Source organism: Camelus bactrianus, chromosome 21, assembly GCF_048773025.1.
Source record: "Camelus bactrianus isolate YW-2024 breed Bactrian camel chromosome 21, ASM4877302v1, whole genome shotgun sequence".
Lineage (NCBI taxonomy): Eukaryota > Metazoa > Chordata > Mammalia > Artiodactyla > Camelidae > Camelus > Camelus bactrianus.
Genome location: NC_133559.1, coordinates 8,983,464 through 9,002,628, shown reverse-complemented (window position 1 = coordinate 9,002,628; position 19,165 = coordinate 8,983,464). Strand labels below are relative to the sequence as shown.

At 56.0% G+C, this 19,165-nt stretch overlaps 1 protein-coding gene across 2 annotated transcripts; it reads left to right on the top strand.

The window, feature by feature from the left end:
* Positions 1 to 879: 879 nt before the first annotated feature.
* INSRR (insulin receptor related receptor) lies at positions 880 to 17,057 on the top strand. 2 transcript variants are annotated; one of them, XM_010953869.3, is made up of 22 exons: positions 881 to 1,532; positions 4,931 to 5,482; positions 6,846 to 7,149; positions 7,244 to 7,386; positions 7,612 to 7,756; positions 8,638 to 8,852; positions 9,134 to 9,260; positions 10,639 to 10,877; positions 11,090 to 11,257; positions 11,348 to 11,543; positions 11,748 to 11,789; positions 11,867 to 12,087; positions 12,320 to 12,456; positions 12,546 to 12,708; positions 12,906 to 13,011; positions 13,677 to 13,729; positions 13,907 to 14,136; positions 14,630 to 14,740; positions 14,874 to 15,033; positions 15,340 to 15,469; positions 15,598 to 15,732; positions 15,985 to 17,057. In XM_010953869.3, the coding sequence occupies exons 1-22, from the start codon at positions 1,448 to 1,450 to the stop codon at positions 16,226 to 16,228; spliced, it is 3,906 nt and encodes a 1,301-aa protein (XP_010952171.1). In that variant the 5' UTR covers positions 881 to 1,447; the 3' UTR covers positions 16,229 to 17,057. The 2 variants fall into 2 exon arrangements, with proteins under 2 accessions (XP_045371862.1, XP_010952171.1); XM_045515906.2 differs by having other exon boundaries at positions 880 to 1,532; positions 13,677 to 14,136.
* The last annotated feature ends 2,108 nt before the right edge of the window (positions 17,058 to 19,165 follow it).

Sequence of the window (19,165 nt, the reverse complement as noted above, 5' to 3'; positions counted from 1 at the left end):
CTGCACGGAGAAATTAATAGATCTTCTCTTAGCTCCTCGGACGCGGGAGCCGCCCGCGGGCGGAGTTGAGGACCCGTCGATCCTAGAAGGCTGCACACCCAGAAAGCCTCGGGTCCCCAGCACCCTCCAGAGGACAGATCCCAGTCCCTCCACCCCGCGGGCCTCAGATCGGGGAAAGGAGGAGGAAGGGGGGTCCTGGAGGAGGGACTCTTGGAAGCGGGAGGGCAGAAAAGGGCCCCCAAGGAGCCAGCGAAGGAAGCCTTCGGAGAGGAGAGTTCTCTCCGCCAGGGACCTTGCACGGACCGTCCCTCAAGACAGAGACAGAGACAGACAGACCGACCAACTGAGCAGCCTGAATTCAAGAAGGTGACCGGAGAGAGGCAGGGACCTCTTGCCCTCTCCACAAGGATTTTGTTTGGAACCAAGGGACTTGGCTGGGACAGAGCCTTGCGCCCGAAAGAGGACGCGGTGGCCTCCTGGGAAGTTGAGAGGGGCTCCGAGAGGTGAAGGGCTTGACTAGTCCAGAGACAATTCGCATTCCCGCCAGGTTTCAAGCTCACCGGGTCGCGGCTGCCAGAAGTTACCCTGCAGGTGTCAAGTCACCGGGTGGCAGAACCTAGAACCGTCCCTCCCCAGGGGACTGGCTGCTCGATGCCGCTCCGGCCAACGATGCAGCCCCACTTAAGAGAAGTCCGCAGAGACGGGGGAGGGGGGACCCAAGGGAGCCACAGCGGGGTTGGGGGGGAGCTCTGTTCTTGGCCTACCATCCCCCTGTATTTTGGCCTTATTTCCCCAACAGACCTGTCTTCCCTTCAGTTGTCAGGCTAAATATTTTGGCTTGGCGGGAGGGGAGGAGAGAACCGAGAGGTCCCACTCAGCAAACCAATCCTTTTGGTCTGGGGCGGGGAGGCGGGCGCTGGGCGCGGCCCCTTTGTGCCACCCGGGAGACACCGCGGCCAGCAGCGCGGCCAGCAGCGCGGCCAGCGGGGGCGAGGGAGCCAAGCGCGCCCGGAGGGATCCGGGGAGACTCTCACCGGCGAGTCCCCCGCGCGCCGGCACCCTCGCTGTTCCCGGGGCTTCTGCTCCACCCTCGGGGTTGACTGGCCTATTGCACTGCCTTTTGCTCTGCACCGTGTGTGACCTTCTCCCTCTGGAAGCTTCCCTGAGTCTCTCCCTGTTGCTGTCTGCATCTCTGTCCCCATCTCTCACTCTCTCGAGTCACACTAAGTCTATCTCCAGCAGCCTGTGACGGTCTGTGTCTCTCTGGCTCCATTCCTTTTCTCTGTCTCCTTCCATCTCTGTGTGGGATTCGTTGTCGCTCTGCCCCTACCCTTTCCCTTCCCTCTGAAGCCTGCGTCTCTGTGTCCCTTAGGGCCTGCCAGACCCTTCTCTTCCCCAGAGCCATCTGGAGGAGGGCCAGGACTGGGCACAAGGCAGGACCAGGATAATGACAGTGCCCAGTCTGTGGCCATGGGTAGCCTGCCTGCTTGTGATCTTCTTCTCCTTGGGATTTGGCCTGGACACGCCAGAGGGTGAGTCCCCAGCACTGCCTCCTGGAACCCCATCTTCCTCTCAGAGGACTGGGAGACCAAAAAATGGAGCTTCCAGCTAGAACACTTCTATTTACCTGCTGCGGCAACATGAAGACTGACTGGGGTTAGCTCTCAGAAGAACTTCCCACCAGGAGGAGCAGTTGGTTTCCCACATAGGGGTGTTTTCATCTCAGTTCCCTGGGAATTGAGAAGGACCTTGAAACAGAGGGATGGACAGGTAGATGTCCTCCATTCCTGCTTGTGAACCAGTGATCCCAGTACAGCCTGAATGAGAACCAAAATCGGCAGGGTGGGGAAGCCTTAGAGGTAATTTCTAGAGTCACTGAATGGGAAGGGGGCCAGGATGGGAAGGGTAGTTGAGAACCAGGCACCATTAAGTAACTGAACCCATTGTGCCAACAGGAAACTGAAGCTCAGAGAACTAAAAGGTCAAGCTAGACTAGGGTCTTGAGCTCCTGCCTCCGGGCCCTGTCCCATGTCCCCCACTTTTAGGGCCCATCCACTGGGATGGGGGCTGCTTTTATTCATCCCCAGGCTAAACATTTCCCATGTGTAGGATTTTGAGGGGGTGGGATTATGTAGACTAAGTGGCCCTCATGGGGGTGCTGGGGGCTTGGCAAGGAGAGAAAAAAATGAAGGTGGAAGATTCAACAGGGGAAGGATTAAGAGATGTCCCCTTCCCCATACCCACTGTTCCCTGCCAGACTGAGGAAGCTCAGAAATCCAGCACTCCGTGTCTGCCTGTGGGGTCCTGTGATGCCCTCAGACTGGGGCTTCCTTGGGCAGGGCAGAGTCTCCCCTTCCTATGCAGACAGAGGGGTGATGAGACTGGGTTGGGGTACAGGGTCCCCTGAGGAGTTCTAGGCACAGAGACAGTGCCTGCAAGGCATGGCCCACCCCCCTGCACCCCTTCCCTCCTCCATACTGTGCCAGGACAAGGCATAGCAGATGCCAGCCAGGAGCACGGTTGTCAGGACAAGAGCACATCCCTGGAGGAGGGGGGGTGTTTGGAGAGGGGACCCAGATGTCCCATTCCCAGTGCAGCTCAGCACAGGGCCATGTCCTGAGGGGAAGCAGGCAGGGGTTAACCTGTGAAGATCGTAGATTTGTTTTCCAAGTGACTCCCATCAGGGGAGCCCTAGAGAGGCCAGGGCACAACGGAAGCGGTATGTGGGCTCCTGAGAGAACCCCCACCCGCTTGCAGAGCCTGATTGGCCTTTGCCTGTAGGGACTAGAAGTGTTTTCTCGTTCTCCCTCTCTTTTGTGCATGTGCATGTGTACCTGCATGTGCTCACACACACACACACACACACACACACACACACATGCATGCACGGAGTTGCTGGGCAGAGCCAGAGCCAAGAACAGGGACAATTAATGACAAATGGAAGAAGGTGTAAAATAAGCCCCAGGGAGCCAGCCTTGCCTGCCCACTGCCCATTTTAGCCATCAGGGAATGGGCCTGCATATCTGTGGTGTGTCGCCCAAGGGCTAGGTGGGAAGGGAGAGAGTAGAGGCTGGAGAGGTTAGCAGGACTTGAAGGCAAGCTGAAGAATTCAGACTCGAATCTTCCACAGTGGGGAGCTGTGGAAGATATCCCTGGGGACAAGTGAGTGCAGGGACTAGGTATCCTGCCCATTAGGAGAGTGGTCCTGGGTGCCTTGGGGAAAGAAAGGGAAGGGGGCTGGGACCCTGAGATCTGAAGAAGCCAGACACACCCAGGTCCCCAAGGGAGGAGAGACTTGGGATTCAGATGTACATCAATTCAACCCACAATTCCTGAGTGCCCAGTATTGCCCTGACCTGGGCACCAACGGAAGATGCTGACTACTAAAAAGGACCTCAGCTTCAGGAGAGTCCCTCCCGGCAGCGGGTGACAGAGATATAGAGAGCAATGTTGGGCCAACACCCCGGGTGTTCTGACGTGGGTGCTGGACTAAGTTGTATGGAGCTTGAAGGGGGAGTGGTTAACTCAGGGTCAGAGGGTCAGGGAAGGGGGGCTTGACCCAAGGTTTTCAGGACAAGAAATGAGGATGTCACCAGGCCCAAGGAATCCTTCTGAGGCTGGAGGAATTAGTGGGGTCCAGTCAAAACCCTAGAACGTCAGCTGAGGGATTTAAACTTAATCTTTTGGCAAGGGGGAGCCATGAAATGCCCCTTCTAGAGTAAACAAATGCAAGGATCAGGCTTCTGGCTTTCTTAGGCTTGGGAGAGAAGTGGAGTGTATGAAGCTCAGACTACAGTCACATAATTCTTTCTTTCTTTCTTTCTTTCTTTCTTTCTTTCTTTCTTTCTTTCTTTCTTTCTTTCTTTCTTTCTTTCTTTCTTTCTTTCTTTCTTTCCTTCTTTCATCAAATATTTATTGAGCACCAGTTTTATGCCAGGCACTATACCAAGCACCAAGGATACAGCAATGAATTACACAAAGATCCCTGCCCTTGGAGCTTACAATAAACAAAATAAATAAGTGTTTATATATTAGCCAGCATTAAGCATTTGGAGAAAAATTAAGTAGGAAGTGGTGTAGGGAGTGTTGCAATTTTAAATAGAATGGTCAAAGAAGTCCTCATGGAGAAGGTGACATTTGAGCAAAGACTTAAAGGAGGTGAAGAAGCCATTGAGGGGGGAAGAGTGTACTAACCAGAGGGAACAGAAGGTGCAAAGACCCCAAAGCAGAAACTTGGCTGGTTTGTTTGAGCAACCGCGAAGTGGTCAGTGTGCCTGAAGGAGAGGGAGAAAGTGGAGGACTTTAGAGAGATGCAGACGTCCTGTAGGCTGTATAAAGGACTTTGGCTTTTCATCAGTGAGATAGAGGCCACTGGGGGGGTTTGAACAGTGGAGGACCATGATCCAGCTTGTGTTTTGTGTTTCTACTCTGGCTATGGAGTAGAGGATAGAACTGAGGGGGGACAGACAGAGTGGAATTGGAGAGACCGTTTAGGAAACTATTGTTTTAAATCCATGAGAAGATGATGATGAAAAAGCCGTGAAGGTGGTGATGAGCAGTTGGGTCCCAGATATATTTTAAAGGTAGACTCACAGGGTGTGGGGGTGAGAGAAGGAAAGGAGTCATGGACGGTTTTTGCTTTGGAGACTGTCTGCAAGAATGAAGTTGCAATCAATCAAGAAGGGAATACGGGTTTGGGAGAGAAGGTCAGGAGCTCACTTTTGCCCACTTTGGCTCATCTGGTAGAGATCCTCCAAGCTGCCGGTGAGGCCTCTGAGGCCCAGGGAGGAGGTAGCCCCACACCCACAGCAGGGCCCAGCTCCCTCTCCATGTCCCCTCCCAGGGTGGTCCCCTCCTCCAAAGCTGCCAGGGAGGAATGGGGTACTGGGCCCAAGCTGTAATGACAGTTGCCTGCCACTTGTGCCCACAGTGTGCCCCAGCCTGGACATCCGCTCAGATGTGGCGGAGCTGCGGCGGCTGGAAAACTGCAGCGTGGTGGAGGGCCACCTGCAGATCCTGCTCATGTTCACCGCCACTGGCGAAGACTTTCGTGGCCTCAGCTTCCCCCGCCTCACTCAGGTCACCGACTACCTGCTGCTCTTCCGCGTCTACGGCCTGGAGAGCCTGCGTGACCTCTTCCCCAACCTGGCAGTCATCCGGGGCACCCGCCTCTTCCTGGGCTACGCACTGGTCATCTTCGAGATGCCGCACCTGCGGGATGTGGGGCTGCCGGCGCTGGGGGCTGTGCTGCGTGGGGCCGCGCGCGTGGAGAAAAACCAGGAGCTCTGCCACCTCTCCACCATTGACTGGGGCCTGCTGCAGCCTTCGCCAGGCGCCAACCACATCGTGGGCAACAAGCTGGGCGAAGAGTGTGCCGACGTGTGCCCCGGCGTGCTGGGTGCCAGCGGCGAGCCCTGTGCCAGGACCACCTTCAGTGGGCACACCGACTACAGGTGCTGGACCTCCAGCCACTGCCAGAGAGGTGGGCCCTGGCACCGAACACAACTAAGGGGCACAGGGAGGGCAGGGTCAGATGGGGCTGGGTAAACATAGAATGGTTGTGGGTCAGTAATTTGCCGGCATTGTTTATTTTAATCCTCGTTTATCCTATGGGGCAGCGGTTAAGAACAAAGCCAGCTGGCCTGGGTTTGAATCTCAGCTCTGCTACCTACTGGCTATGTTCATTTAGCCTGTCTGGGCCTCAGTTTCCTCATCTGTAAAACAGTCGTAGGGTTGTGATGATAAGTGAGCTGTTCTCTAAAGCAGCAGAGCAGTGCTTGGGCCATGGTAGCAGCTCCATGTTCCTGACAAAGGCGGCCACAGTGAGGGCCACCCAGAGAAGGTGGGCAGTCTTGAAATTGGGAGGTTGGGAGCTGAGTGGGAGAAGAAAGGAGGAGGCGACAGATGTTGGACAGGTGAGGACAAATTTGCGAGATGGGATCTTCTTTAGGAAGTAAGGTGCATGGAGAGGAAACAGAAGGAGGGGGTGGAGAAAAAGGAGAGTGGAACACGGAGGGGATGGATGCAGGAGGAAGTGAGAGTTACAGTGGAGGGGAAGAAGACCTTTCAGAGGCTGGGAGGAGATCTGGGGTCCCCAAGATGGGGGTCTGTCCACGCAACTTCTGGAGGTCAGCTCCCCCCACCCCAGTGCCTCAGCATCAAGGCAGAAGAGTAACCAGATCCCTGTTGTATCCACTGGGCCCCACCTCCCCGATGTCTCCCTGTTGGCTGTAAACACAGCTGCTGCATGCCCTCTCTTGTGTGTAGTGTCAACATGCCCTGGTTGACCCCTGCTCCCACAGACATACAGCTGCCACTGTGCGGAGCTGCCAGGCCATTGGCCCTCAGCTCCAAGCCCATCCACAGCTGCTTGGAGCCACCTCCTGCCCAGGGCAGACAGCTGAAGAAGGAGGAGGTATGGGCGGGGGCATGGGTCAAATGACCAGGAACGGCTCCTCCTTCCACACCCTCCCAGGCCCGGGTTGCCCTGGGCCTAGCTCCTCAGGAGAAGCTGGCTGGTTCACCCTGGCACCATGCCCAGCAAAGATCTGGGCACCAGGCCTAGACAGGACAGCAGGCTGGGGAGCAGCAGCACTGATGGACAAGGTCACTGCTCTGTCTGAGTTCTGACACCCCTGACTAGGCACTGTGGGCAATGGGGAGCCAGAGAGGGGCCACAGTCCTTATCTTCAAGAGCCTCTGTCTGAGGGAAACAGAGTGGGCAGCCAGTGTCATCTGAACTGGAGGGATCTGGGTGCAGACTGAGACGGCTATCCCAGGAAGAGGCGGGTGGGGCCAGGACCAAGGAGGCATGAGTCAGGTCTAACACAGCACTCTGCCCACAGTATGCCCCTGTCCCCGTGGACTGGCCTGCACAGCTAGAGGTGAGTGCTGCCACACTGAATGCCTGGGAGGCTGCAGCCGGCCAGAAGACCCCCGTGCCTGCGTCGCCTGCCGTCACCTCTACTTCCAGGGCGCCTGCCACCGGGCCTGCCCTCCAGGCACATACCAGCATGAGTCCTGGCGCTGCGTCACGACTGAGCGCTGTGCCAGCCTGCACTCTGTGCCCGGCCGTACCTCCACCTTTGGCATCCACCAGGGAAGCTGCCTGGCCCAGTGCCCTCCAGGCTTCACCCGTAATAGTAGCAGGTGAGTGTTGGGTGGGTGGGGGGCACCCTTGGAGCAGTGAGGAGGCCCACACTGGTCCAGGGCTCATGTCACACCCTCTGCTTGCCCCTACTAGCATATTCTGCCACAAGTGTGAGGGGCTCTGCCCCAAAGAGTGCAAAGTGGGCACCAAGACCATTGACTCCATCCAGTCAGCACAGGATCTGGTGGGCTGCACCCACGTGGAGGGGAGCCTCATCCTCAATCTTCGCCAAGGCTGTTAGTACCTTCCTCAGGGCCACACCTCTCCTCCTGGCCACACCCTTCCTCCTGGACACACCATTCCCACTTGTAATGAATGGCCTAGCTAAAGAACTATGTTCCATCACCCTGGGTCTCAACCTTGAGGGTCCCCTTCCCTGGGCCCCCAATCAGCCCCCAACCCACACCCTATGGAACCATCACTTCCTGCTCTTGCTCCAGCCCTGTCTTCCTCATCCCCAGATAACCTGGAGCTGGAGCTGCAGCACAGCCTGGGGCTGGTAGAGACCATCACTGGCTTCCTCAAAATCAAGCACTCCTTTGCCCTCGTGTCCCTGGGATTTTTCAAGAACCTCAAGCTAATCCGAGGAGACACCATGGTGGATGGGTAAGGGGTCAGAAACGGGGCTCTGACCAGCTCCCTCTATCACATCTCCTCCCCAACACTCCCAAAAGTGTGGTAAAAACCATGGGCTCTGAAACCAGCTCTACTACTTAGAAGCTGTGTGGCTTTGGGTAGGTTGTTTAACTTCTATGGTCCTCCGCTTTCTCAACTGTAAAATGGGATCAATATAACACTACTTATTTTTTAAGACTGTTGTGAATATGACATAAGTCATTATGTATAAAGTACTTAAAACAGTACCTGAAACACAGTATATATTACTACACAGAATTATGGCTACATATAACTCCATTTGGATTGGCTATAATTTTTCTCATCTGATTGTCTCAGCAGCAGAGCAAGACTGCCTGGGTTTGAAACCCATTCCTGCCACTACCAGTCAAAACCTACCCCTAATGTAGCCAGGATTTTTCAAAATAAACAGAATGCCTTAAATTATTACCCAGCCAAGTGGTTTCTCACGTCTCCTGGCACAATGCCATGTACCCCTAGGGGTGCCCCACTCCAACTGGAGAGACACAGGCTCAGGCTGAGTCCCATTCCTCCCTGTGTTCCTACAGCCAGGACAGAGCCTGGCACATAGCAGGTGCTCAGTCCATGTGAGATGATGGAAGGAGGGAGGCAGAAAAACTGTTGACCCCATTTCATTGATGAGGAAAACACACAAAGTGTGGATGACTTGCTAGACCGCAGACTCCTAGTCAGTGGCACAGAGTGGGTGTGTACAAATGACCCATGTGTGCTGAGTGCCCCTCCTCCCCTCTGCCCCCAGTGCAGCCCCTACAGGAGGAGCCCATAAAGCACCCCCTTCCTCCCCTTGCTCCTACCTGCTGTGCAGAGCAAGGTTCCCTGGCCTCCCCCAGGAACTACACTCTGTACGTGCTGGACAACCAGAACCTACAGCAGCTAGGGTCCTGGGTGGCTGCAGGACTCACAATTCCTGTGGGCAAGATCTACTTCGCCTTCAACCCACGCCTCTGCTTGGAGCACATCTACCGCTTAGAGGAGGTGACTGGCACGAAAGGACGGCAAAACAAGGCTGAGATCAACCCCCGCACCAACGGAGACCGAGCTGCCTGTGAGGCCCGACACCCCCAACCTCAGAGCAAGCGGGGAGGGGGGCACCCTCGCAATGACAGATTCGACCCCAAGAAACACTCAGATGCACACGCACGCTGAAACACACCTGACACGCACTGGGTGGGAGGGGACGCTTGTAGGGGACAACGTGATAAATTCTCTTTAGAGGCCAAGCTGTGGGTGGAATGTCTTGAGGTCAGGGTGGGAGCTTGAGAATAAGCAGTTCAAGCAGGTGACAAACGTGGTCGAGAGCAGGTATTTGCCCTTCGCCCTGCCCAGGCCAAACACGCACCCTTCGCTTCGTGTCCAACGTGACGGAGGCCAACCGCATTTTGCTGCGCTGGGAACGCTACGAGCCGCTGGAGGCTCGCGACCTACTAAGCTTCATCGTGTACTACAAGGAGTCGTGAGTGGCGGGGGTGGGGCCAGAGTGGGGGCGGGACCAGGGCGAGGGCGGGGTCAGAGCCCGACCCGGACAACTTGTTTAAGGGCAGGCAGGTGAGGGCAGAGCGTCACTGGGATGTGGAGAGCCAGCAAGCCAGGACCCCCACGTCGCACTCCCTTGTAGGGTCCACGTCTGGCGCTCTCCCCTCACCTTCATCCCTTGTGCCTCAATTTCACCTCACCCAGAAACAAGGAGAGGACAATCAGGATTTCTGAGAGCCTAGGAGAGGCGCCCTGCTGGGAAGGCTTGGATAATTAAACTTCAATTCACTATGCTAATGTTTTGTACTGACCACACGCTCCTGCCCCAGCAGCGGTTTGGGAGGTATCCACTAATTTGGCCAGTTTTATGCACATCTTTGCCAGCATTTCATTAAAGCCTGAAGAAGGGAGAGAGCAGAGACAGCAAAGGACCAATGCTCTTTTCTTTGGAGAGAGTGTACTGACCATAGCAGAAGGGATAGTGATTAGGCCACGGGAAGGACTTCTCCAAAAGCACGGCTAGGGATCAAAAACAGAAATCCTTAGAGGAGAGAGATTTGGGAGGGCAGACTGGGAGGACAGGATTGAGAATTACCCTTCATGATAGACAGACGATGGGAGCCACCTGCCTTGGAATCATTTCCTGTGAATTAACATTGAGAGATCTTAGTCGCCCACTAGCACAGGGCCTGGCCTGGGAGGAAGGGAGGGAAGTCAATGGCCCTCCCTTTTCAAATGGCCAAGGTTCTCCTAGGCCTCAGTGGAAGGTGAAGGTCTCTACCATGAGGGGCTGGAGAGTTTGCTAAATACAGACTTCTGGGCCCCACCCCTCACAGATTCTTGTTCCGTTAGTCTTGAGCAGGGCCCATGAACCTGCATTTCTAACAAGCTGCCAGGTAATGCTGAATCTTCTGGTCCATGGACCACATGTTGAGGGAGCACAAATACGGACTGCAGTTAAATCCCTTCCTCCTCCACTGCCCCTGGGCTCATGCAGCTCACAGTTCTGTACAACTATATACAGCTGCCTTTGGGCTCAAAGGGCAGAGAATCTTAGAGGTCTGAACTTCAGGAAACTCCTCTAACATCTGCCTGGCAGTACAGCTGTGGCTGTGCTCCTTAGAGATACATACTGTGAATCCTGGCTCAATTCCAGCTCTGAGCAGACCCTCTCAGAGTGTGTCATGCCCTCAAGGCACCTGCCCCAAAGGGCAGACCCACACAGACTTCTGAATGCCCTCGTGCATACCGAAAGAAAAATGACAATGACAGTCTTGGAGTGATTCAGAGAGGAGGGAGGGTTGCTAGAGACAGGTTGGGGCTGGGCTGCCCCTCATCTCCAGGGGTGGGATGTTCAGCCCATTCCAGAATGCCACAGAGCACGTAGGTCCAGATGCCTGTGGGACCCAGAGCTGGAACCTGCTGGATGTGGAGCTGCCCCTAAGCCGCACCCAGGAACCAGGGGTGACCCTAGCCCCCCTCAAGCCCTGGACACAGTACGCAGTGTTTGTGCGGGCCATCACACTGACCACTGCGGAGGACAGCCCCCACCAAGGAGCCCAGAGCCCCATCATCTACCTCCAAACCCTGCCTGCAGGTAGGCTAAAGCCTTTGAAGGGGGTGGGAGCTAGATGCTTGGGTCCTAGTGAGAATGGGGGAACTCAAGCACCAGAAATAAAGAATCTGGGTCACTGAAAACCTGGCCTGTAGAGGCTGAAAGGCCAGATCTCAGAGAGAGGGACCCATTACCAGACAATATTTGAAAGGGGGATCTGCGGCTCCTCAGTTGTACCCTACTCACACCCCCAGCCCCTACGGTGCCCCAGGATGTCATCTCCACGTCCAACTCATCCTCCCACCTGCTGGTGCGCTGGAAGCCACCCACCCAGCGCAACGGCAACATCACCTACTACCTGGTGCTGTGGCAACGTCTGGCAGAGGACAGCGACCTCTACATCAATGACTACTGCCACCGCGGTGCGCAAGGAGGAGGCGCGGGTGGGACGGGTTGGGGCTGGGCCGTGGGCGCTGTCAGTCTAACTACTTCTTTCCCGGCCGCCGCGGCAGGCTTGCGGCTACCCACCAGCAACAATGACCCCCGCTTCGACCGCGAAGACGGGGAACTCGAGGCCGACAAGGAGCCTGGCTGCTGCTCTTGCCAACACCCACCTCCTGGGCAGGTCCTGCCACCGCTGGAGGCTCAGGAGGCCTCGTTCCAGAAGAAATTTGAAAACTTTCTACACAACGCCATCACCATCCCCAAGTGCGTCTCCCCGCAGGCAAGCCAGGAGGGGTGTGGGGGAGGAGAGCTGGTGGGCGGGGTCTGTGGGGGCGGGTCTTGTTGAGCGGGTAGGGGGTTTGTGGGCGGGGCCTGGGTGGCGAGTGGGTTTGGAGGTGGTGAGCCGTTGCACAGGACATAAGGGCGCGTTCCGGGCGGGCCTGACCGGGACTTCCCTGGTCTCCCCAGGTCCCCTTGGAAGGTAACGTCCATCAATAAGAGCCCTCAAAGGTGAGCAGGGACGGAGCAGGAACTGAGGGGCGCGGCTCCCCGGGCGGCGCCATGGCTCTGACTTGCTCCCTCCTTAGGGACTCAGGGAGGTACCGCCGGGCAGCAGGGGCCCTACGGCTTGAGGGGAACAGCTCAGATTTTGAGATCCAGGAGGATAAAGTTCCCCGGGAGCGAGCGGTGCTTAGGGGCCTGCGCCACTTCACGGAATACCGGATCGACATCCATGCCTGCAACCACGCAGCGCACACCGTGGGCTGCAGCGCTGCCACCTTCGTCTTTGCGCGCACCATGCCCCACAGTAGGTGATCCCCTCAGCTCTACCCACCCTGCACCGACCCCAAGGACCCTATCCAATTAGTGCTCCAACTAGCAAGTCTGACCTCCCGATAACCTCAGGCCTGGCTCTGCTCGTTCTCCCAGTCCCCCAATCCCAGAGTTTCCCCAAACCTCCCAGTTTAACCCCTTTGGGCTTGAACATGAAGGTGAGAGGAAGTACTTGTGACCAAGCTGCCTGGTTCCCACTCCTGCAGGAGAGGCCGATGGTATCCCTGGGAAGGTAGCCTGGGAGGCAGCCAGCAAGAGTAGTGTCCTCCTGCGCTGGCTTGAGCCGCCAGACCCCAATGGACTCATCCTTAAGTATGAAATAAAGTACCGCCGCTTGGGAGAGGTAGGTACCCCAGGAGACACCCTAGCCTAGCTTGGCCCCAATCTGTGCCTCCATCCTCTTCCCAGCCAGCTGTTCTGTGTTGCCCTCAGGAGGCCACAGTGCTGTGTGTGTCCCGCTTGCGATATGCCAAGTTTGGGGGCGTCCACCTGGCCCTGCTGCCTCCTGGAAACTACTCTGCCAGAGTTCGGGCAACCTCACTGGCTGGTAACGGCTCCTGGACAGACAGTGTCGCTTTCTACGTCCCTGGCCCAGGTATGCAGAGCCTCTGTCCAAGACCTGTGCTCCCAAACAGCCTCACCTGAGTCCCCGGCCACATCTCCCATTGTGGAAACCACAGCCCCTCCCCTATACCTCCCTCATCCTCGTCTCCCATTGTGGAAAGAGAAGTGTCCTCTACCCTCTGACTTCTCCATCTTTGATCTGACCCTCTGCTGCCCTCTGGCCATCAGAGGAGGAAGATTCCGGGGGACTGCACATCCTTCTCACTGTCACCCCCGTGGGACTCATGCTGCTCATCATTCTTGCTGCCCTCGGTTTCTTCTATGGCAAGAAGAGGTGATGACAAGTCCCACTGGTTCCCAACCCCTTCCTGTCCCTGAGCCCTCATCATAAGGTCAGTGCAATCAGAGTGTAGTTGGTGAGACAATGGAAAGGACTTCCTTAGAAGCAGTAACTCTTCCCCTGGGGGCAGCGTGGAGGAGACATACCTTTCAGTTAGGGTAACCAACTAGTCCATGTTTGCCTGGGACTTTCCTGATTTTAGGAGCAAAAGTCCCACATCCTGGGAAACCCCTCAGTTTGGGCACACCAGACACTCTTGGCTTGAGAACTAACGAAACTGGTCCTATCATAGCAGGGGAAGAGGCAGGAGATGTCAGGATGTGTCCTGGGATTCTTGATGTCAGATCTCCCTGGAGCTGACTGCAAGAGGGAACTGGGGGCAAGAGTTCGATTAGCTGGGTTCTGAGGCCCAGCTGAGGAGATGCGAGCTCCTCTACCCCTGTCCTCCCTATATCCACCCTGTCAGACCCCAGATCCCAGGGCTAGGACCAAGACTAGTTTAGAAAGTGCTTGGGATTCCCCAGGGGTCTCCCTGATCAGGCTAGGTGTATGGTCAGTAACTTCCCTCCTCCTTGCGTTGCCCCTCTTCCTTGTCTTCTGACATTGCTCCTTCCTTCCTGAGGACACTTCCGGCCTGACCCCTTCACCTCTCATTGCAGAAACAGTACCCTGTATGCCTCTGTGAATCCAGAGTACTTCAATGCCTCTCATAGTAGGTCTGGGGGTGGCTGGACAGGTGGTGTGGGACAGAGAGACGGGAGGGGAGAAGAGGCAGATTTCCAGACCATCTTGGAGAAGGCAGCCTTGGTACTTAAACCCTTCAGAAGAGGAGTGGGGGAGGTGTGGCAGAGAGCTGTATGCTTGCCTTGTGACCCCCACCTCCTCTCAGTGTACATCCCTGACGAGTGGGAGGTTCCTCGGGAGCAGATCTCCATAATCCGAGAACTAGGCCAGGGCTCTTTCGGGATGGTATACGAGGGGCTGGCACAAGGACTTGAGGTTGGAGAGGAGTCCACGCCCGTGGCCCTGAAGACCGTGAATGAGCTGGCCAGCCCACGAGAACGCATTGAGTTCCTCAAGGAAGCCTCTGTGATGAAGGCATTCAAGTGTCACCATGTGGTAAGGGAAGGTCAAGGACATTGTCAGGGTCAAGTTAGGGTGAAAGTCATGTGGTAAGAAGGGTGAGGTCAGTGATAAGGTCAGGGCACCATCAAGGTCAGCGTTGGAACTGTGATTAGGATCCTAATTGGGGTAAAGGTCATAGTTGGGGTTAAAGTCAAAACAGGGTCATGATAAGGCCATGGTAGAATCATGGCTAGGGCTGAGATCAGCCATGGCTGAGGGTCAATATTGAGTGTTCAGATCATTACTAGGATCACGACTGGGATCAAGGTCAAAGTTGAGCCAATCATGAAGATTGGGACGATAGATACAATCAATGTCACGGGTTAAGGCCAGGGTCATTGTTAGATCAAGCTAGGGTTGTGGTTATGATTGGAGTTAGGAAGGTTGGTGTCTGGGTCAAGGTTGTGGTCACAGCAGGACAAGGTTTTGGCCGGGTGGGTCAAGGGGAGCTAGGTGGACCTGCAACCAGGCTCTTTGTCCATCCCAGGTACGTCTCCTGGGTGTGGTGTCTCAGGGCCAGCCAACTCTGGTCATCATGGAGTTAATGACCCGAGGAGACCTCAAGAGCCATCTTCGATCTTTGCGGCCCGAGGCAGAGGTGGGGACCAGGAAGACCCAGGGTCAAGCGGCTGGGGAGTTAGAGAAGATTTGGGCACAGTCGTGGGGGTGATCCCCTGGGCAGGAGTCCAGCCTCAAGACCCCTTCTTCATCAGCCCCCTCTCTTGCTCTAGAACAACCCTGGGCTCCCACGGCCAGCACTGGGAGATATGATCCAGATGGCTGGTGAGATTGCGGATGGCATGGCATACCTCGCTGCCAACAAGTTTGTGCACAGAGACCTTGCAGCCCGAAACTGCATGGTGTCCCAGGACTTCACCGTCAAGATCGGTGGTACAGAGGGTGCCAGGAGGGTGGGGGCAGCCTGAATAGAGCAACTGCCCCTAAGCTAGGCACAAGGAGACCCAGTCCTGGCCCATAGCTCTGTCCCTGATAGCCCCCCCACACACACACTGGATCCCAGTCTCCTCATCTGAGGGCAGAAGGACTTGAATGGGATGATCCCTGAGGTCCTTTGAGCCCTCACTTTCCAGGATTCTTGGAGACTATGGAGGTGGAGAGGGTTGGGAGAGGTATTCCTGGGGCAGGACCTGGCATGTGGCTCTGCTGCCCCAAACTCCGTCCACCTTCACTTTCCAGACTTCGGGATGACTCGAGACGTATATGAGACAGACTATTACCGCAAGGGCGGGAAGGGGCTGCTGCCCGTGCGCTGGATGGCCCCCGAGTCCCTCAAAGATGGAATCTTCACCACCCACTCGGATGTCTGGTGGGACCTGGCTGGGGCAGAGGGCTCAGGGGATGTGGTGGCAGGGTCTTGGGAGAGGCCTGGGTGCACTCCCTAGTGCTGCGCAGCATGAAAGTTGCTGGACTCAGGCCCTCCTCGGTGTCCTCCAGGTCCTTTGGCGTGGTGCTCTGGGAGATTGTGACCCTGGCCGAACAACCCTACCAGGGACTATCCAATGAGCAGGTTCTCAAGTTCGTCATGGATGGCGGGGTCCTAGAGGAGCAGAAGAGCTGTCCCATTCAGCTGTGAGTCACTGAAGTCTAGGGCTTCCTCACCCCTGCCCTGCCTACACCTGCCCCGCCCCCGGTGATTCTGTTCCCTCTCCTCTGATGCTTTTATTTACAGTGATCCCCAGCTCTGAGCCCTCCAACTCTAAATTCCCACTCCAACCTCCATTTAGTCTCCTGTGACCCACTCCCCAACTCACACTGATGGACCCTTTCAGTGCAGGAGGCAGGAGGTGTGCACCCTCTGACGCTGTCCCCCACCCTCACCAGGCAGGAGCTGATGCACCGCTGCTGGCAGCAGAACCCACGCCTGCGCCCAACCTTCACCCACATCCTGGACAGCATACAGGAGGAGCTGCGGCCCTCCTTCCGCCTCCTTTCCTTCTATCACAGCCCGCAGTGCCGAGGGGCCCGGGCTTCCCTGCTGCCCACAGATGCAGAGCCCGACTCCCCGCCAACCCCAAAAGGGGTTTCCTCAGACTTCAGCCCCCTGAACGGGGGTCCAGGGCACTGAGGGGCAGCCCACTCCTTGACTGACTGGCCTCCCACGGGCAGAGAGGAAGGGACTTGACCTTTGCAGCCGTGGGATGTTGAGGCATTCACACTCCCACCCCGTGCTGAGATGGGGCAGGGGGTGGCCGAGGGGGATGCAGAGAGCAGGAGCAGGAAAGATTGGGGGCGATGGGAGACCAGAGCAGAGTCATGGTAGGAAAGATTTTCTCAGGAATCTGAGTTCTCCACAACAAAGTAAACAAGGCCACAGCTGGAGGAGTGGCGATCAGACTATGGACCAGACGTTCTGCCCTCCGAGTGAGAGCCTGCTCAGACTAGGAAGAGAGTGTGGGAAACCCTGCCCTCAGCTCTGGGGCTCCTGTGGACATCTGGGACCAGCAACACACTTGAAACCAGATGAGCAAACGGAATCTGGCCTGGAACCCTCTCTGCTGATGTTTGGGATGCTGGGGGTGGGTGTCCACGTGACCACTCTTAGTGCTGCATTTCACCTCTTCCCCACTGCCCCGTGCAGCAGGGGCTGAAGGGAGAACCCAGGGACCTGGGTGAGTGGGTTCCCAGCCTGGCCTGTAGGCCTGCCCCAACCCCTTCCTCTCCTTTGCCACACCCAGGGACCCCCAAGCTTGGTGCTCTCCGTCCTCTTCTCCAGGGCCATCCCTCGGTGCAGACTCACCTCTTCTTCCAGTCCCTTCCCCTCAATCTCTCTCCTACCCTTGGATTATTAAGGCTTTAAGAGCCTTGCTTCCTCCCTGCCCTCCCCCCTGCCCCCCACCCCCTGCGTCTCATGGGAAGACTGAAGAAGGCACAATAAAGGCCGAGGTCTGTTTGTACCCTGGTCCCTAGCAGCCCATTATCTCTCCATCTATATGGTGTTAACACTGGATGAACTTCCTCCCTCCCTCCTTGGGGACTTGAGGTGGTGACCCTGAGGCAGTGATATAGGATTAATACACTGCTGTCAAACACCACCTCCATGAGGACCTGAGCAGCCAGGGTTGCCATGGCAGTGAAGCTGGACAATCCTTCTATTATCGGCTGCTCAGGCGGCCAGAAGTGGTTGAGCCCGGCGGGGAACCTTTGTATCTGGTCTCTCAGCCTCACCAACCCGTCCCCCACACCTCGTCTTTAGGTCATCCTTCAATGTTTCCACTGGGCAGACGTTTCCTGGGGTATTGCAGAACAGACTTGAAGTGGGCAGAACATGGGGGTGGGGGAAGGGCTCCAATGACATCACCAGTCCCCGCTGGATGCCCCCCAGCCAAAGCAGGGGGCATGAATCAGAGTAGAGTCTATGTGTCTGGCTCCCTACTGTTATTCCATCCCGCAAGCAGAGATGCCCTGAAGGCATGTTGAAGGAGCACATGGGAGTCTGTTTCCAGACTCCTATGCCAGTGCCATCAGGGCATTTGAAGGGGAGGAGCTGCAGATGAATGACTTGAAACCTTGATGAAGGGGGTGGCAGCAGAAGGGGCTGGGCCTGTCTCAAAGGCTTTTTAGCATCCTATACCAGCGTTTGCTTCATCCTAGTCATCAGGGCCAGAACTCCCATGCTGCCCCACACAGGGGGTCAGGGGAGGTTTGTACTTCTAAGCATGCTTGCTCATTCCGGCAGCTGTCCTGAAAATCACTGCTCCTTAACACAGGACCGGAGTGCAGTGGGCATGAATCTGTGTAAGGCCATCTCTGCAATAACAATTGCAGCTCATACACACTATCCCGACAGGGTCAGGGTGGGCAGCAAAGACCACCTGCCCCACCGCATCTCTGCCCTGCCTGTCATTGGTGCTTAAGGCAACAGTGACCCCTAATGGTTGCCAGTGGAACCACAGCTTAGGGAGAAAAGACGGGAGGTTGGTCTCTCCTCCATGTGTTGCCTGTCTCAGGCTGCCAGTGAGTACAAGGGAGTAGAAACTCCACACAAAAGCCCTTGATCTGAGACCTGCACACTTGCACAGAGCACACAGGCACACCTGCCTTTTCACTGGCCCAGCGGGCAGCACTGAGGTCAAGTCGTCTCCCCACCACCCATGCACCCTAAACTTCAAAGGGCAGGATGCTGCATGCTTAGAAAGTGCCAGGCATCTGGATGTGGAGGGGCTTGAGGAAAGGATTGGGAGTCGAAGAAAAGAGGGCTTCCAAAAATGCTGTCTGTGCTTCACCTCCAAAGATGAGCAGGTGGTGACTGGCCAAAAGATCTTTTTGGAGAAGGCTGTAGAGACGAGAAGACAAACTCTACTGCCATCCATGTCCTAGAATAGAAGTGGATTTAACATGATAGCAAGAAAGATGGGGTTAGACTTCAGAGGGGACTTTCCAACTACACGGGGAAGCTTTGGGGTGAGAAGTATCTCCTCTCTCAGGGACAGCTAGAGACAGAAAATAGGTTGGCCCTGGGGAGGGAGAGTGATGGGCAACTACCCCAGAGCCAGAAGGATGAATGCAGTGACTAAAAGAGAGTTCAGAAACACCCTTCTTGATTTTTTTCCTCTCCTCCAGATTCAGACAGAACTCTGGAAAAAATAATCTGCAGCTGGCTAGGAAGGGAAGGGAATGGAGTGGAGACAGATTAGCATAAAAGAATTACATGTTTACCATCCATCCCCTTAGAAATGTTATGTCCTCTTGACAAGTCCCCCAGATGGACGAAGGGACGCTGGAGGCTGTGGGTCTCATGTTCCACCCACACCAAGCTCAGGATCATCTGATGCATCTTTGTGGAGTGGGACGTTGGAGTCCTTCATGGTGAGAGGCCCAGAGGCCTGGGGCAGGACGGTTGATATGGTTGGAGGTCAGGTGAGCTGTGCCACTGGGCCAGGCCTCTGTGGAGGCAGGACCAATCCGGGTGCTCACAGCTCCTCTTCCTCTAGGCTCTGGGTACAAAGCAGAAGGCTGCAGCCAAGGTAGTTTCTGGCTGTCACCATGCAGAAGGAAGAGCAGG

Coding starts and splice junctions, on each gene's coding strand:
- INSRR (XM_045515906.2), top strand. CDS start 1,448: ATGACAGTGCCCAGTCTGTGGCCATGGGTAGCCTGCCTGCTTGTGATC. Junction 5,483..6,845: donor CTCCAGCCACTGCCAGAGAG/GTGGGCCCTGGC, acceptor CTCTGCCCACAG/TATGCCCCTGTCCCCGTGGA. Junction 11,790..11,866: donor ATCAATAAGAGCCCTCAAAG/GTGAGCAGGGAC, acceptor CTCCCTCCTTAG/GGACTCAGGGAGGTACCGCC.